Source organism: Dreissena polymorpha, chromosome 15 (assembly GCF_020536995.1).
Source record: "Dreissena polymorpha isolate Duluth1 chromosome 15, UMN_Dpol_1.0, whole genome shotgun sequence".
NCBI classification, from domain to species: domain Eukaryota; kingdom Metazoa; phylum Mollusca; class Bivalvia; order Myida; family Dreissenidae; genus Dreissena; species Dreissena polymorpha.
In genome coordinates, this window is record NC_068369.1 from 62,567,320 (window position 1) to 62,587,057 (window position 19,738).

General features: G+C 36.9%; 1 protein-coding gene across 3 annotated transcripts in view; it reads right to left on the bottom strand.

The window, feature by feature from the left end:
* Positions 1 to 3,990: 3,990 nt before the first annotated feature.
* LOC127860430 (nucleolar complex protein 3 homolog) overlaps positions 3,991 to 19,738 on the bottom strand; it is an 85,483-nt gene continuing 69,735 nt past the window's right edge. For 2 of the 3 annotated variants that reach the window (XM_052398506.1, XM_052398507.1), the window contains exons 20-22: positions 12,568 to 12,662; positions 7,326 to 7,416; positions 3,991 to 4,133 (exon numbers count right to left, since the gene is read on the bottom strand). In XM_052398506.1, coding sequence (XP_052254466.1) covers positions 4,044 to 4,133; positions 7,326 to 7,416; positions 12,568 to 12,662 — 276 coding nt within the window. In that variant the 3' untranslated portion in view covers positions 3,991 to 4,043. Of the gene's footprint in view, positions 4,134 to 7,325; positions 7,431 to 12,567; positions 12,663 to 19,738 lie in introns of all 3 variants that reach the window. The other variant, XR_008039793.1, reaches the window with a different exon arrangement.

Consider the following 19,738-nt stretch of genomic DNA (forward strand, 5'->3'; position numbering starts at 1 on the left):
TGACAAGTAGTTATGCTACGATATTCAGTAGATTCAAGTTCACTGAGATATGTCTTTTTTAAACATATCGGTAAATGTGCAGATAGCACTTGTCTAAATTGTTAATGAACGCGTATGATGAGCTACGCGCACATTTAAATTCTGCGTGAAAAAGTGTTGCACAATTATGCAAAAACTTACACCATGCATTCGTTATCATCTTTTAACGTTCATTTGGTATTAATCAGAACACACTTGGCGTTTTTTGCGGCAAAAACACAACATGAATGGTTCGGAACAGGGAAATTAAGTTCTGAAATGCGCTTCCGAAAAAAATGTGTTTTGGCGTTGTGAAATTGGCCCAGGTAAGGAAGTTAAGGTCAGTTTGAGGAGCAGTTTCATATGGTAGTGGACGTCTGCCATATCGTTGTGGCATGTAGGCGGATATGAAGGTCGCCAACACGACTTAACGATCGAACCGTCTATATTGCCGAATCAGCGCCCTATTTGTATATCTGCCGGGTATTGTGGTACTTCTTTCTTGTTGGTCTGTTGTTGGGTTTCATGGTCGCCAACGCGATAACTGGGGACACATGTCATAATTGTCACCACGGCGACCTTTTTGTCGTTCTGCTGTGTATAACTATCGTTCTAGCGTGCTGCTTGTTGGCGGCTTTAAAAACAACCCATAATAACATATCGGCGCCCTTTTTCGTTTCGACGTGTATAATTGTCGTGATTTTGTGTTGACGATATTTTTAGAACCCTTCAGCATGCCACGAAGATATTCGAGCAATGGGCCACCATAGTTTCGTCTCTGGTTGCCCTGCCAGGTGTAATAACCGTCTCGTAAAAGGAACCAACATGCGCAACTGTTGTCTGCACAACTCTAAGTTGAATATTGATAGGATCTAATGAGTCGCGTTCTGAAAAAACTGGGCATAATGCATGTGCGTAAAGTGTCGTCCCAGCTTAGCCTGTGCAGTCCGCACAGGCTAATCAGGGACGACACTTTCCGCCTAAACAAGATTTAAAGAAAAATACCATAAAAGCGGACAGTATCGTCCCTGATTAGCCTGTGCGGACTGCACAGGATAATCAGGGACGAAACTTTACGCGCATGCATTAAGCCCGAATTTTCTCAGAACAAGACACAAATGAATCTTGCGCGTGGAGCGGTGCTGCAACAATACAGAACACGGCTCACAGCTCAGTGGATTTAAAGCAATATCAATAAAAACTTCACTGTACGGCCCCTGAAAACTTTAATGTCGGTGGCAGCTCTTGAAACAGCACCGAGCTGGAAATGTTGACGTTCACGCGAGGACGGATGTCACGTAACAGGCAAATTATACATTATAAGGCCCGATAAATAACTATAATCATTTATATAAATGATAATTGATAGACATTTCTTATATCCTAAAGCATTTAAATGATAAAGTTGAAAAATGGAAGTACACCTCAGGTTGCTTACCGACATAAGAGTACTTTCAACTACATTTGAAGCAAGCCTCTTCCTGACGGCGCGCTGAACAGAATGACACGCGATCGCCGGAAGTCATCACATACATATGAGCCTTGTTCTGAGAAAACTGGGCTTAATGCATGTGCGTAAAGTGTCGTCCCAGATTAGCCTGTGCAGTTCGCACAGACTAATCTGGGACGACACGTTCCGCTTTTAAGATATTTTTAGTTTCAAGGAAGTCCCTCCTTACCGAAAATCAAGTTAAGGCGGAAAGTGTCGTCCCTGATTAGCCTGTGCGGACTGCACAGGCTAATCTGGGACGACACTTTACGCACATGCATTAAGCCCAGTTTTCTCAGAACAAGGCTCATATAATCTCACAATTTAGCATTGGTGTCGTTACATTAATTTGTATCTTGCAGACGCGTTTTGCAGAGAAATTCAGTAAGGTGATGGGTTTGAATGTCTTTACTCTATATACTTTTATACGCGAGTCAAAGGATTCAATGTATGCAGCTAATGTTAAATGCTTTGATATGCCTACAGTTGCCTTAATTTCGTTGATTATGCAGTAAATTACTCATCTTTTAAAAATGTGATCGTAACAACATTATTTCTTGGTCTAAAAATTAAGCCTCATACAGCTGCCTCTTCGCGCCTCAGACCTTAACATTTTCAAGAAATTGGGTATACACGGACATTTCAAGAAATTGGTATACACGGATATTTCAAGAAATTGGTATACACGGATATTTCAAGAAATTGGCATACACGGACATTTCAAGAAATTGGTATACACGGACATCAAGAAATTGGTATACACGGATATTTCAAGAAATTGGTATACACGGATAGTCACAGAGGACGCTTTTAGCCGGTTTGTTACGTACATGTAATAATAACAGACCACTGGACGGTCAAGCATCTCGTGCACAAAATTACGCGTGAATATCTGAAACACGTGGTGTGTTTCGTTTTAGCTATATTATTTACATAATGTACCTCTTTTTAACATAATCGCTGCATGCTTACATTTTTCTGCAGCTTGTTCATATATTTGTGATGATGAAACGTGTCTATGGCTTATTAAAGCATGTAGTGACACTAGTTGCAATAATTCAACTCTCAGCTTAGGCTGAGAGTTGCAATGCGCTCTCTCTTGTCCATGGGTGCAAAATGTTATCAACAATTCAAAGGTTAATGAACACTGAAACTGCAAGAGCTTATTAAAATTTACCTATCTAAACCACAAACTCATCCAAATGGTACCATTAAAGCAAGAAATAATTGATTTGTATTGACTAAGGTTTTGTTTTGTACGCTGTATCCGCCATATTGGAAAATTGACCCAATATTGTTTAGGTCGCAGTACACCAATATTTTGCACGTCGGGTTATGTGTTGAACCCTACAAAGACGATAACGATGTGTTATTCGATACAGAATACACTGTTTCAAATTTAAACATAAAACATGTCAGCGAGGAAAGTGTGTTGAAACATCGTCGTGTTTTTATAGGGTGCATGCAAAGGATAACATCCGTAGGTTGCCATTCAGGTAAATTTAACATGTTTATGAAGTTTATTCATTATTTTCCTCAATTTCTCTCGAACGACGTCTGTTTAGTGAAGCGCACGGATTCTCTGCGCTGAACTGCACCCATGTTTATGAAGGGGTGCATATGGACTGCCAGAGCCGCCATAGCTAAAATAATCAAAGGCTCTGGCAGTCCGTTTATATGGACTAGTAGTGACACGTTGATTGCAGAATGTGACGTCATATTTTTAACGTTGACGGATTGGTGACCTTCAAGAATATTAAATTGTACAACTTTGATTTATGAGGATCGATGTATTTTTTGATAATATTTCGCATCAACGTCATCAAAACAATTCTTTTAAAAACTGAGACCTATTAGAGAAATATTTACTCATTAATGCAAATAAAATTCATTTTGACTTTCGTAATTATGTAAGGTATTATTGTATTCATTATCTCAGTAATTGGACATGATTGCCTTTACAGTATAAATTAAGCAGACGACGAACATAATTAACTCCGTATTTTCCATATTTTCCTAGAAATTTAAGTCCATCAATAGGATGATGCAACCATGTGTTGTTGTTTACCACATAATATGAGCCGCGTCGTGTGTTTCGTGGTCTCATTGGCGGACAAGGAAACAACGCTATCCACATATGGCATAAGACCTATTTTCGCATGACGCGGCACATATAAAACCTTAAGTTAACATCAATCGTTTATTGATCTGCGTCTCCTGGGCAAGCTATTATGACAGCTAAAACGTGCTCCAGTTATGACAAACGTCTATAGAACAATAGGTTTAAAATGCGGTATGACCAGGAAATGAGACACCTATTTTGACAAATGTCTTTTGCCTAAGAAAGTTATGTTGTGGTATCATCAGAAAATGTCAACGCATAAAACATCCATGTTTATTTTCTTACAGTGTCTGATTTCAGAAATATATAATGAAGAATGCAAATTTCACACAAATTTCCATAAAACAATAACAACCGCAACTTTAAAATTAAAATACATTTTATTATCATACACATAACAAAGGGTCAATGCAATCATGTTACATCTACAAAGTCTTCTGTTGCTGACAGGACCTGAAGGACTTGCTCTGCCACGTCTTGCTGCAGATAGTCGCCCTGTCGCCCCTAGCAACAGACATCTCATGCAGTAGTTATGGAATGACATGACACAAAGCACTTTTACTATACACTTGCTAAGCACTATCATTATACTTTTGCTTAGCACTACCACTATACACCTGCTTAGCACTATCCCTATGCACTTGCTTAGAAATATCATTATACACTTGATAGACAATATCACAATACACTTGGTTAACACTTATCATTATACAATTGCTTAGCACTATCACTATACAATTGCTTAACACTATCACTATACACATGCTTTACACTATCACTATACACTTGCTAGACACTATCAATATAAACAAAACTAGTTTTTGACCCGGCATGACACATATTCGAACTTGACATAGACACAATCTAGATACAACTTCTAACCAAGTTTGGTATGGATCTGATGAAAACTACTTGAGTTAGAGAGCGAACACCATGCTCAATGTTTAAAACGCACTAAGTGACCCCGTGACCAACTTTTTGACCTGCCATAAACCATGTTCGAACTTGGCCTAGACACCATCTAGATACAACTTCTGACCAAGTTTGATGAAGCTTTGATGAAAACTACTTGAATTAGAGAGCAGACACCATGCTGAATGTTTAAAACGCACTAAGTGACCCAGTGACCTAGTTTTTGACCCAGCAAGGCCCATGTTCGAACTTGGCCTAGACATCATGTAGATACATTTTCTAGTTCTTCAAGTTTGGTGAAGATCAGATGAAAACTACTTGAATTAGAGATTGGACACGGACTGACCGACCGACAGACAAGCTCACTCCTATATAACCCCCTAAACTTCGTTAAGTGGGGGTATAATTAGGACTGTTGGTTTACCCTATCACAATACACTTGCTTGAAACTATCACCATACACTTGCTCATCACAATATACTTGCTAAGCACTATGATTATACAATTGCTAAGCACTGTCACAATACACTTGTTTAGCACTATCACTTTACACTTGATTAGCATTGCCATTACACATTTGCTTTTCAACATACACTTGCTCTACACTATCACTATACTCTTGCGTATCACTACAGTATACATAAACACTATCATTATACACTTGCTAAGCACTATGACTATACACTTGAGTAGCACTATCCCTATACACTTGTTAACACTATCCCACTACATTTGTTTAGCATATCAATATTCTCTTGCTTAGCACTACAAGTATCACTATACAAATGCTTATCACTATCATTATACAATTGCTTACACTATCACTATACAAATGCTTATCACTATCATTATACAATTGCTTACACTATCACCATACAAATGCTTATCACTATCATTATACAATTGCTGAGCCCTATTACTATATACCTGATTTGCACTATCATTATACACCTGATTAGCACTTTCCCTATAAACTTTCTTTGCACTATCACTTTACACCTGATTAGCACTATCACTAAACACCTGATTAGCACTTACGTTATACACTTTCTTAGCACAACCTGTATACCATTGCTTAACACTATCACTAAACACTGGATTAGCACTATCACTATACACTTGCTTAGCACTATCATAATACACATGCTTAACAATATCACTATGCACTTGCTGGACACTATCACCATACACTTGATAAGCACTACCACTATACACTGCCTAGACACTTTCACCGTACACTTGCTTAAAACTATCACTACACACTTGCTAGACACTATCATTATACATTTGCTTAACACTATCACTATACACTCACTAAGCTCTATCATTATACACTAGATGAGCACTATCACTATACATTTGATAAGCACTATCACAATACACTTTCTTACCACTGTCACTTGATTAGCATTAGCACTATTCACTTGATTAGCACTATAACTATACACCTGCTAAGCATTATCGACATACTTTAGCTTAGCACTATACAATACAATACTTGCTTAACGCTATCACTATACATTTGCTTAGCAATAACACAATACATTTGATTAGCACTATCACTATACACTTGCTCAACACTATAACTATATACTTGCTTAGCACTGTCACTATATACTTGATTAGCTCTATCACTATACAGTTGCTAGACACAATCATTTTACACTAGCTGAACACTATCATTATATACTTGCTCAGCACTATCATTATTCACTTACTAAACACTATTCCAATACACTTGCTTAGCACTATCACTATACACTTGCTTAGCACTTTCGTTATACACTTGCTTAGCACTATCACTATACACTTGCTTAGCAATATAACTATACACTTGCTTAGCACTATCACTATACACTTGCTTAGCACTATCACTATACACTTGCTTAGCACTTTTGCTATACACTTGCTTAGCACTATCACTATACACTTGCTTAGCAATATAACTATACACTTGCTTAGCACTGTCACTATACACTTGCTTAGCACTGTCACTATACACTTGCAAGACATCATCACTATACACTTGATACATACTCTCACTATACACTTGCTTAGCACCATCACTATACACTTGCTAGACACTATCACTATACACTTGCAAACACTATCATTAAATACTAGGTTAGCTGTATCACTATAGACTTTGTTTACACTATCACTTACAATGACTCAACAGTATCACTATACATTTGCTTTGCACTATGACTGTATATTAATTGGATTGGAAGGTAACGATATGCAGAAGGTAAAACAAACCCCAAATCAAAGTTGTGAAACGATTTTACTGTTTGCTTTTTTTTTGAGTTTGAGAAATGGTTTGTGTATTAGAGAAATGGTTTTAGTGTTTGAGAAATGGTTTTAGTGTTTTAGAAATGGTTTTTGTGTTTGAGAAATGGTGTTTAGTGTTTGAGAAATGGTTTTTGTGTTTGAGAAATGTTTTTTGTATTTGAGAAATGGTTTCAGTATTTGTATATGCAGGAAGTGGGTGTGACATTAACATTGCTTCCATCCATGAAACACACTCATAGGTCCTTTTAAAAGCATCATGCTGTAAGCAGAGTTTTTAGACGTAATGTTTAATTATTGAAGGAGAGTGATTGGGAAAGAAGTTTATTTATCTCTAATTCTCTTTAAAGCATTATATATAACAAGGTTTGGTACTGAACAAAAGCAAGCAGCATGGAATTTGAAAGAAAATATTATACATTAATTGTTAATTCAACAAGACCTACTTCGAATATGTAGTATAAACTGACTCTAGCAAGAAAGTACAAATCTTACCTTGTGTTTGTGTGGCCCCTTTGGTTTTTCTGGAACAAACTGATTAAATATGTCCAGTCTCTGGTACTCATTCAGGATCTGTGTTGGCAACCTGAAACATCAAAACTATCTGAGATCACTGACAATAGTGTATATAACATAAGGAACAGGGTTTCATCTGGTTAATTAATCAGAGATGTCTACTTTTAAGCGCTTAAAAATGTGTCTCTTTTATATGGAATTAAAGTATACATTGTAGGAATCAGAATAGTACTATTAAGAATATGCTTCAAGGTGTGTGTGTACCTATTTTGTTTTACTTTGTTACTTTACTAAATGTAAACAATGCGCATATGAGTCATATCATCTATAGGTGCCAAAACAAATATTTCCGTTCCTTTAAAATTGTTACTACATTAAATTCACTTAACTTCAAATACAAGTCTTAAAAACAGTGACAAAAACAATCATCATCAACTGTCTGAGATCACCAACAACATTTACATTCTTATATTCTTATTTCATCAACAATTGAGATCATCAACAGTCTGGCATCAATAACAGGCTGTCATCATCAACAGTCAGTGGCCATCAACAGTTAGTGTACATCAACAGTTAGTGGACATCAACAGTCAGTTACCATCAACAATCAGTGACCATCAACAGTCAGTGACCATCAACAGTCAGTGGCCATCAACAGTTAGTGGACATCAACAGTCAGTTACCATCAACAATCAGTGACCATCAACAGTTAGTGGCCATCAACAGTTAGTGGACATCAATAGTTAGTGGACATCAACAGTCAGTTACCATCAACAATCAGTGATCATCAACAGTCAGTGACCATCAACAGTCAGTGACCATCAACAGTCAGGGACCATCAACAGTCAGTGACAATCAACAGTCAGTGACCATCAACAGTTGGTGACCATCAACAGTCAGTGACCATCAACAATCAGTGATCATCAACAGTCAGTGACCATCAACAGTCAGTGATCATCAACAGTCAGTGATCATCAACAGTCAATGACCATCAACAGTCAGTGACCATCAACAGTCAGTAACCATCAACAGTCAATGACCATCAACAGTTGGTGACCATCAACAGTCAGTGACCATCAACAGTCAGTGACCATCAACAGTCTGTGACCATCAACAGTCAGTGACAATCAACAGTCAGTGATCGTCAACAGTCAGTAACCATCAACAGTCTGAGTCATCAACAGTCAGTAACCATCAATAGTCTGAGTCATCAACAGTCAGTAACCATCAACAGTCTGAGTCATCAACAGTCAGTAACCATCAACAGTCTGAGTCATCAACAGTCATTGACCATCAACAGTCTGAGTCATCAACAGTCAGTGACCATCAACAGTCAGTGACCATCAACAGTCAGTGACCATCAACAGTCAGTAACCATGAACAGTCAGAGTCACGAAAAGACAATTTATCATCTTTCGGAGATCATCAACAATTTACAATTTTCAAAATTCTGCTATCATAAACTAGTCTGAAAGCATTTGCAATCTATATCTACATGAAAACATTTCTCTCCATTACTTTTGAGTTATCATATAATCATTTGAACTCTTTCAGTGCTGGAACCGAATTTTGAAGGCCTTTGCAAACAGTTTGGATTCAGATGAGACGCCACAGAAAGTGGTGTCTCATCAGGATCCAAACCGTTTGCTATTCTGATAGTATTCTTTGAAAAAAATCAAAGAAAATGCTAATTTTAGAAATTCAGCAGACGACATTTTAGCAGACGACAAATTTCCCAGCATGCAAAGGGTTAAATGGCCTTGCAGACAGACAGATACAACAGGAGAAACACTGTGCGTGACTAGACAGAACTAGTTGACATTTACTCTTCATAGTGAAGCATATGGGAATGATCCCCTGCCCAAAGAATAAAACAAAACACATGCATCTCCATATAACTTTAATATTACAGGATGACATTTTTGTTTAAAAAGTTTCTTCACAGTAAATCACCTTATATGAAATAAACATTTTAGCGCAGATACATTAATCATTATTCTTCATTTAAAAATTGATGCCTATTGCACGATTGCTAACTGGTCCATGTTATATTTGTAAGCACTTAAATGAAATAAATTTCAAATGAATTATGACAGAGTACTTGCTAATTTTGGATATAATTTTGAAAACTGCATTATCATCACATAAACGTATTGATTGAGTGATATATCATTATCTAAACTAAATGAGGATTTGACATGTTTGTGTGTTGTTTTTTTAATTAAATTAATATCTTTATTTAATGTTTGCACTCAAGTGACATTTTTGTTGTACAATGTAGTTTGAAGGTATCAAAGAATAACAATATCAAAATTAATGTATGCATTCTGAACAAATTGTGACATATGATGTGTAATCTAAACAAGGACATACTGATTCAAAATGTAACTGATTGATCATCAATATCTAAGTAAATCTGACTTCACATAAGAAATAGAAACATACAAGTTGTCATCTTTTGAACTGACCTAAATGAGGTACTACCTTTGTCAGACATAAACATGTATAAGCATATTCATTTACACTACGTGAAAGCAAGTTCCTGTAAAATGTACCCTTGAACATAATTTCCACGAGAAGAGGTGGACTTTATCAGACAATAGATGTTTTTAGCAAATGATAAAATCCAAGTACTAATATATAAATAAGTGTTTGTCAGGAAAACTGGCTAAATGCATGTTCATATTGTCAAGGTCACTGCGGTGTCCCAATAACCCCTAGGAGGACAAAGGTTTGATCCCCATTGTGGGAGTGTTCTTTAAACCCCTGAAAAAATCACAAAGTCCTGGTTATAGGGAACAAATTGAAGCAAGCGCATTTCAATTCTATAAAGGCTTACGGTGTAATGCAGCTTAAATATAAACAAGTTACAATTGAACAAAATTTAAGTATTGTTTCAGATAGGCCTATGTGGACAAGCTTATCTGAGACAATATGTACCATTTTTATAGAATTTTTGATAAAAGGAAGTCTATTCTAAATGAAAATCCAATCTAGACGGAGAACATTGAACAGAGTATGATCATACATATTTATTTTTTAGAACAATCTTGTAACACACATCCCCATTAGCTGATAGGTTAAAAACAACCAAATGTACTCATATACTAACACATTTTGAATTATACATATCAGCTTATCAACTGATCAAAACTTCAATTCATTACAAATTCTTCTGGATTTTTTTTATTTAATCTTTCCACTAAATGCCAACTGTTTGACTGACAATCGGTTCAGGCTTAAAAGAAGATGGATGACAGTATGATGGAGATATTGTGTACAACAAGATATGCACAGGAGCTATTATGTCTACTTGTGAAACCTTTGTGTGTGAATATAGTGAAGTAAGTGCGGTCCTTCCACGCCTGAGGCTGCATTACGTACCGATTCAGAGTGTGTCCCAGCGCTCCTAGCTAATTAACTTACTACACCAACAAAACTCACATGTTTCCAGGAATGGAATAAAACCTGGGATGTATGTGAAGCGTGTGTACAAACCACTGTGCTAACTGAACAGCCCAACTATCGAAACCACTCAACCCTGCATAACTTTGTAGCGGACAAGGTAGCTCCTGACTAGACAGGAGAAATGTGTACTCTTGGCTGGAGCTACAACAGACTCTGGACTGGAGCTACAACAGACTCTGGGCTGGAGCTACAACAGACTCTGGGCTGGAGCTACTCAGACTCTGGGCTGGAGCTACAACAGACTCTGGGCTGGAGCTACAACAGACTCTGGGCTGGAGCCTCAACAGACTCTGGGCCGGAGCTACAACAGACTCTGGGCTGGAGCTACTCAGACTCTGGGCTGGAGCTACAACAGACTCTGGCTGGAGCTACAACAGACTCTGGGCTGGAGCTACAACAGACTCTGGGCCGGAGCTACAACAGACTCTGGGCTGGAGCTACAACAGACTCTGGGGTGGAGCTACTCAGACTCTGGGCTGGAGCTACAACAGACTCTGGGCTGGAGCTACTCAGATTTATTGAATAAGACACATTTTTGCATGGGTCTCATTAAAGCAGTGAACTGTAGCTTAAGGAAATGATATTTAATCCTGGCAGACAGATTAAAAAAGAATAAAAATATTTTAAATTTCATTAGATAGAACAACAGTTCACCTATTGGGAAGGCTTGGCAATTCTTCAAATAGAAATCTGTTGATTGGCAATTGAATTTGCATTTTTTGCTAATTATTAGTAGGATATGTAACTGCTACTTAAATTTAGATTTTCCAAATTGGATAAATAAACAAAATAGTGACAAAATTTGTCTGAAGAAAAAGTGACAATTTGCTAAGCATGAATTGTCAAAATGACAAATCGAGAGAAAACTGTAATGTCGCATATGTTCTTCCAACCATGAAATAAAAGCCTGTGACGATAACATTATAATTTATGGTTACTTTTTCCAGTAATTAGTGTTGTAATAGTCTTCAAAAATTAAGTTATAACAACTATGTTAATCGCAGATCTATAATAATAATCATATATACATTTAATCATCATCATTCTTCCCCACCACCCACTAGCACCCACCCACCCACCACCACCACCACCACCACCACATCATCATCATCATCACAATCATCATCATCATCATCATCATCATCATCATCATCATCATAATCATCATCATCATCATCATCATCATCATCATCATCTCATCATGTAGGTATACCCTACTACTCAATGTTCTGGAAGCTACCAACTGATCTAGTCACACCCTAATCCCAATGTGGGTGGGGGGTGGGGGGTGGGCAGTTACTTCCCAAATTTTAGGGTAGGGGTGTCCCACTGAGACTTCTGAAGTGTGACTTATTTTAATACCGGAACTCTGATAAAGTAGACCCATTTTGATACAAGTTTTTTGAAAAACTGGACCCATTTCAATACTAGAATTTGATAAAGTGGACACATTTTATACTAGAATTTTAAACTCTTATCATATAAATACACTATACTTATTGAATTTGCTATGATATGTTTATTTGTACCCATTTTGATACTGATACTTACAAATCTATATGCATTTATATACAAGCAAATTTCTGATTTCAATACCCATATCTATACTTAGATGCCCAAAACCATACCCATATCTATAATTTTAGTCGCCAAAACACACCCCATATTTTCGGCACACCCCAATATACCCGTTTATAGGAAGTTACCCCCCCCCCCAAGACCCTGCTACTCTGCATGTTCTTGTTGCACTCACTTTCTCAGCTCCACAGGCAGCTGCCCCTCCCCAGACGTGGGTGCCCCGTTACGTAGATGGGTGCAGAACCTCCGTACTGCCGGGTCGTAGTGATGCTGAAAGGGAATTAAAGAGCTCACATGTAGGATACACATGGGATCATGAATAGCTAACATGTAGGATACACATGGGATCATGAATAGCTCACATGTAGGATACACATGGGATCATGAATAGCTCACATGTAGGATACACATGGGATCATGAATAGCTCACAAATAGGATACAAATGGGATCATGTATAGCTCACATGTAAGATACACATGGGATCATGAATAGCTCACATGAAGGATACACATGGGATCATGAATATGAGTCGTTCTCTGACAACACCGGGAACATTAATGTCTTAATGGGCTTAAAGGAAATGTCTTCCCAGCTTAAAGGAAATGTCTTCCCAGCTTGAAGGAAATGTCTTCCCAGCTTGAAGGAAATGTCTTGCCAGCTTGAAGGAAATGTCTTCCCAGCTTGAAGGAAATGTCTTCCCAGCTTGAAGGAAATGTCTTCCCAGCTTGAAGGAAATGTCTTCCCAGCTTAAAGGAAATGTCTTCCCAGCTTAAAGGAAATGTCTTCCCAGCTTAAAGGAAATGTCTTCCCAGCTTGAAGGAAATGTCTTCCCAGCTTGAAGGAAATGTCTTCCCAGCTTGAAGGAAATGTCTTCCCAGCTTGAAGGAAATGTCTTCCCAGCTTGAAGGAAATGTCTTCCCAGCTTGAAGGAAATGTCTTCCCAGCTTGAAGGAAATGTCTTCCCAGCTTAAAGGAAATGTCTTCCCAAAGCAGTCCACACAGGCTAATCATGGACAACACTTTTCGCCTACACTGGATTTTTGTTTAGAAGAAACTTCCTTTAAACAAAAGACTCCCACAAATGAGGCTCATATTTTTCTGTGTTTGGATTGTTTTGTTAGGGGCAAAATAATAATTGTTTCATATTACCCCCACCCCCAAACAAGAGGTGTCACAATAGGATGACTTATGCCCCCTATAAACGCTTGGTTGAAGTTATGAGCTTTTTTATGAAACTTAACGCAGATTTCAAAACCTAAACGCAGACCCTAAATTCAAGGTTAAGGTCACAGGGGTCAAAATTGTGCATATGGAAAGGCCTTGTCCATATACACATGCATGCCAAATATGAAACTGCTATCTGAAGCGACATAGAAGTTATGAGCATTTTTCAAAATCTAAACGCAAAGTGTGACAGACAGTCTGATCACTATATGCCCTCCTTTGGGGGGCATAAAAATGTTTTAGAATATCAAAATAAATCAGAAAGCCACATAATCTAGAGAGCAAACACCATGCTAAATCCTTGAAATGCACTAAGTGACCCCGTGACCTAGTTTTTGACCCTGCATGACCCATATTTGAACTTGACCTAGATATTGTCTTGGTACAACTTCTGACCAAGTTTGGTAAAGATCAGATGAAAACTACTTCAATTAGAGAGCAGACACCATGCTTAATCCTTGAAATGCATTAAGTGACCCCGTGACCTAGTTTTTGACCCAGCCTGACCCATATTCAAACTTGACCTAGATATTGACTTGATACAACTTCTGACCAAGTTTGGTAAAGATCAGATGAAAACTACTTCAATTAGAGAGCGGACACCATGCTGAAACCTTGAAATGCACTACATGTAAGTGACCCCATGACCTAGTTCTTAACCCGGCATGACCCATATTCGAACTTGACCTAGATATTGCCTGGATACAACTTCTGACCAAGTTTGGTAAAGATGGGATGAAAACTATTTGAATTAGAGAGCGGACACGAAAGTGTGACAGACAGACAGACAGACAGACAGACTGACAGTGCGAAAACTATATACCCCCTTTTCTTCCAAAGGGGGCATAAAAACACACACAAAAAAACAAAAAAACAACAACGACAAAACAAACTAGAGCTTTGTCACAGACATGACGAATACCCCCACATGCCGCATTGACACATAATATTTTGCATGTCATCTTCACAAAAAACAGCAGACACCATGCTCAATTTTTAAAACGCACTAAGTGACCCCTTGACCTAGTTTTTGACCCAAAAAGGCCCATGTTCGAACTTGGCCTAAAGATCATCGCCATAAAATTTCTGACCAAGTTTGGTGAAGATCAGATGTAAACTACTTGAATTAGAGAGCAGATACCATGCTGAATGTTAAATAATGCACTAAGTGACCCCGTGACCTAGTCTTAGGCCCGGAATGGCCCATGTTCAAACTTGTCCTAGAGATCGTTTAGATAAAACTTGTGACCAAGTTTGGTGAAGATTGGATGAAAACTACTTGAACAAGTTTGGTGAAGATCGGATGAAAACTACTTGAAGTAGAGAGCGGACACCATGCTGAATGTTAAAAACGCACTAAGTGACCCCGTGACCTAGTTTTTGACCTGGCAGGGCCCATGTTCGAACTTTGCCTAGACGTCATCTAGATACAACTTGTGAACAAGTTTGGTGAAGATAGGATGAAAACTACTTGAAATAGAGAGCAGAGACTGTGCTGAATTTTTAAAACGCACTATGTGACCCCGTGACCTAGTTTTTGACCCGGCAGGGCCCATGTTCGGACTTGACTTAGAGGTCATCTAGATACAACTTGTGAACAAGTTTGGTGAAGATCGGATGAATACTACTTGAAATAGAGAGCGGACACCATGCTGAATGTTAAAAACACACTAAGCGACCCCGTGACCTAGTTTTTGACCCGACAGGCCCCTTGTTCTACCTTGGCCTAGATGACATCTAGATACAACTTGTGAACAAGTTTGGTGAAGATCGGATGAAAACTACTTGAAATAGAATGCGGACACCATGCTGAATGTTAAAAACGCACTAAGTGACCCAGTGACCTAGTTTTTGACCCGGCAGGGCCCATGTTCAAACTTGGCCTTAACGTCATCTAGATACAACTTGTGAAGAAGTTTTGTGAAGATCGGATGAAAACTACTTGAAATATAAGCGGACACCATGCTGAATGTTAAAAATCCACTAAGCGACCCTGTGACCTAGTTTTTGACCCGGCAGGGCCCATGTTTGAACTCGGCCTAGACATCATCTAGATACAACTTGTGAAAAAGTTTGGTGAAGATCGGATGAAAACTACTTGAAATAGAGAGCGGACACCATGCTCAATGTTAAAAACGCACTAAGTGACCCCGTGACCTAGTTTTTGACTCGGCAGGGCCCATGTTCGAACTTGGCCTAGACATCATCTAGATACAACTTGTGAAAAAGTTTTGTGAAGATCGGATGAAAACTACTTGAAATAGAGAGCGGACACCATGCTGAATGTTAAAAACGCACTAAGTGACCCGGTGACCTAGTTTTTGACCCGGCAGGGCCCATGTTTGAACTTGGCCTAGACATCATCTAGATACAACTTGTGAACAAGTTTGGTGAAGATCGGATGAAAACTACTTGAAATAGAGAGCGGACACTCAATACGGACCGACCGACAGACAGACAAGCTCACTCCTATATACCCCCCTCAACTTAGTTTGTGGGGGTATAAAAACAACAACAACAAATCACTAAAAAATCTAACACGTTTGTCATTAAATTTTTTATCTAATAATTGTATATTTATTTAGTGGTCTATTTAGTGTCCTTTTTCTTTAGAACGTTATATTTACAAAATGTTCATGGATGTTCTAAATTTTAGTTAAGACTTTGAATCTTGCAGTTGAACATTTTGTCTACTTAATGAAATAATTCATGTAACTGAAATTTATGCATAATTACTTTTTTCTTTTTCTTTTGGGACATACATTCTCTATCAAACAAGAGGGCCATGGTGGCCCTGGGTCGCTCACCTGAGTAGTATTACATTAAGCAAGGGTTGTTATTGTTGTTTTGTGAAAAGAATGGGTTTCTTGTTTCGGTAGATATATACATTTATAACATGACCTACTATCCAGGAGTGAAATAACGTAATGCTCAATTTTGTTTATTACACGGGTGTTATTACACTTGTTATATAACTGTGAAATGACGTAATTTTTGTGTTGAAATGACCTCATTATTCCAGCGAATTTCTTCAGTTAAACTCTTTTACAATGTTAATAAAAAGGTGAAAAGAGCATAAAATAAAAAGAAATTGTGTTGGCCATGTTATAAATAGAATCTTAGATTCGTGGTCATTTTGTATTGAATTTATTAGACTGGTCATCTAAATAAAGATAAAAACTCGGCAAGCCTCGTTTTTATCTTTATTCAGATGACACGTTTAATAAATTCAATACAAAACGACCACTCATGCAAGATCCTATATGTATATACATGTACATACATGCGTTATAAGTAGTCTTGTGTGTGTGCTTATGTTTTGTAAAATATACATTTGTTTCCAATTGCAACAAAGATATATTTTGAATAAAAGTAATATGAGGACAGTAAGTAAATAATGAGCATCAGCAAAAGAAAATGGAAGTACATTTTTCCAAAAATTGTTGTCCAGCTTTGAGATTATGAGATAATCGTCTCGGCATCTTTAGATGTTCTATGGGATGAAGGAACAGCTTTAGATAACGAATACAACTGTATTTTTTTCAATAAAAGAGTGTTAATGAAATAGTTTTTGCATAACTGAATACAATATGTTGAATTGTTATATATAAAAGGCGGTTATAAAAAGACAAATGAGAATGAGAATAATGTACTAGAAATTCAACATTGATCTTCTTTTAAGGTACAGCCATCACTTGATATTTAGTAACAAATGTGTGCAAATATAGAAGTAAACACACACAAGACATTGGACAACTTATCATATCAAAACAACTGTTAAACTATTTGTAATTTAAATGCACAAAAATGTAGCATAAATACATTATTTTTGCAAAAACAGTTGCCAAATCAACTTTTTCTAACCAAACAGATTGTTTTGCTTCTTAAATATGTGATAAATTGTTGTTTTTTTTACTACTAAATTGTTCACATTTTTGACACAGTGTTTTTAAACAACTGGAATAATTTTAAAACTCACCTTGCAATTATATTTCCAATTAAAACTACAATAAAACCTGTTAAAATCACAAATCTTTCATAATGACACACAAACTACTGACTGACTGCAAACTTTAGGCATAAAACGCTTCAAGTTGTTATGTATCTAATGAATGGTGTCCATTTGACATCAAGAAAGAAAATGAAATGCTTAAGTTAGGAAAGTTCATTTAAGAAGCACTCAAGATTCATAATCGTTATACCAATACTAATGTATAACTATTTTATATGTTCAACTGTATATTAGACACATCCAGTCATTATGGCAAATGTTATACATATACATATACTTGAAATTTTTAAAATTTATATTAAATACATAATGACATCATGTGATTATGCTATATTTGAACATGTTTTGTTTATAGAATATGCTAATATAAATATTGCATTCAAATTAAGTATATAATATGTATAATCCGGTACTGTGTCGATGCCTGATTTTGTGATTATGATTCGGATGTATAGTGTGTGCTCCTTCAAAATTAATGTTTTACCTTAATGATTATAAATACATTTATGTATTAAAAAGTTTTCATATGTAGCAAGATACACTGTTAACATGCGATTTAAAACAAGTTTCGTTCAATAGTTCATTCATTACTATTTTATAACATTTCTGCTAAATCAACTTTCTATAATCATGTATTTTGTAATATTATTTTGTTTAACACTAGAAACTGTAAAGTTTATGTGTAATAAAATTATGTTCTGTTCTGTTTCTCAAACCTTTCAAGTTGTTATCTTTCAAATTGTAATGTCTGTCCGCAGATTGGTCCCAACCGGGGTGGGGGTGCAGGAGGGGTCTTCCGTCCCTATTTTTTAAATTTGGCACTATTTAAGGTGAATGCTAATGCTTAAAACAATTTATTTTGTAATATACATTTATGGAATATAACAAGTAAATCGGCAACACTGACGGCCATGTTTTTTAACGAACTGGAACCATTTAAGAACTCATCCGAGATATCATTAGAACAAATGTTCTGACCAAGTTTCATGAAGATTGGACAAAAAATGTGACTTCTAGTATGTTAACAAGCTCTTTCTTTTATTTAACCTAGTGATCTAGTTTTTGACCTCACATGACCAAGTTTCAAACTCGACCAAGATATCATTGGGACAAATCTTCTGACCATGTTTCACATACATGCAAGAAATTTTCAGGTCTGAATCAGGACATTCCTTTAAAAAATGTCGGGCCATTTGACCAAAAAGCGGGACACATAGAACGATCAATCATGCCACCTTTACTGTAGTCAGTAATCAGTATATAACTTACAAAATCTCATTATTTCTGGATTTTTTTTTAGATCAATGTGTTTCAGAATTTCATAAACACAAACGTTCTCCATTATGCGGAAGTAAACACACATGAGCACTATGCGGATGAATCAATGACGTGAAATTTTGGGGGCATCAAATTGGGACAGAGGCATGTGTAATCATTCAACGCGAGGTGCGCGCATCGAGCACTGTTTTTATTCAACCAATCATAAATTAACTCTAAATTTAGATTGATGCAAAATCATTATGTACAAATTATTTTCTGAAAATCAGACGAAAACAAAAGTGAATTTATGCAAAACCAGGTCTTTTAATCAGGAAATTGGGAAGGGGCCAGGGGCCTTTCAAATTGGGAATTTCATGCGCGATAACTTCTCATTTTTGGAAGACCGCGTTTTTAAGTTTTTGAAACAGGGTCTTTTCATTGTGCAGAAGTATTAAAAGACACATTGTGGTGCATTCTTTATCATATTAGAGCTCATTGCTTTCAATTTGGGAGATGCCCAATATGTCTTAGTACAAAAAAAAAAAATTGTTTTTTTTGTTTTTTACAATTTGGGAAATTCCTCTATCAATTTTGGGAAAAAATGACCTTATTTTGGATTGGGAATATATAAGGGTGAAAAGCCCTGGAAACATCAATGTGTATCGGTCAGCGCTAAAATTGTTTGATGTACCAAATTGGTGTTTTGACAGGTTTTTAAGCCTCGGGTGGTATAATACACAGAATTCTGCGTAATAATATCTTTGGACTTGATTTGGGCCATGAAATACAAGAGCGGTCTGCTTTTATTTTACTACCATGCATCTATGGCTAGCAAATAGTGACCCCTAT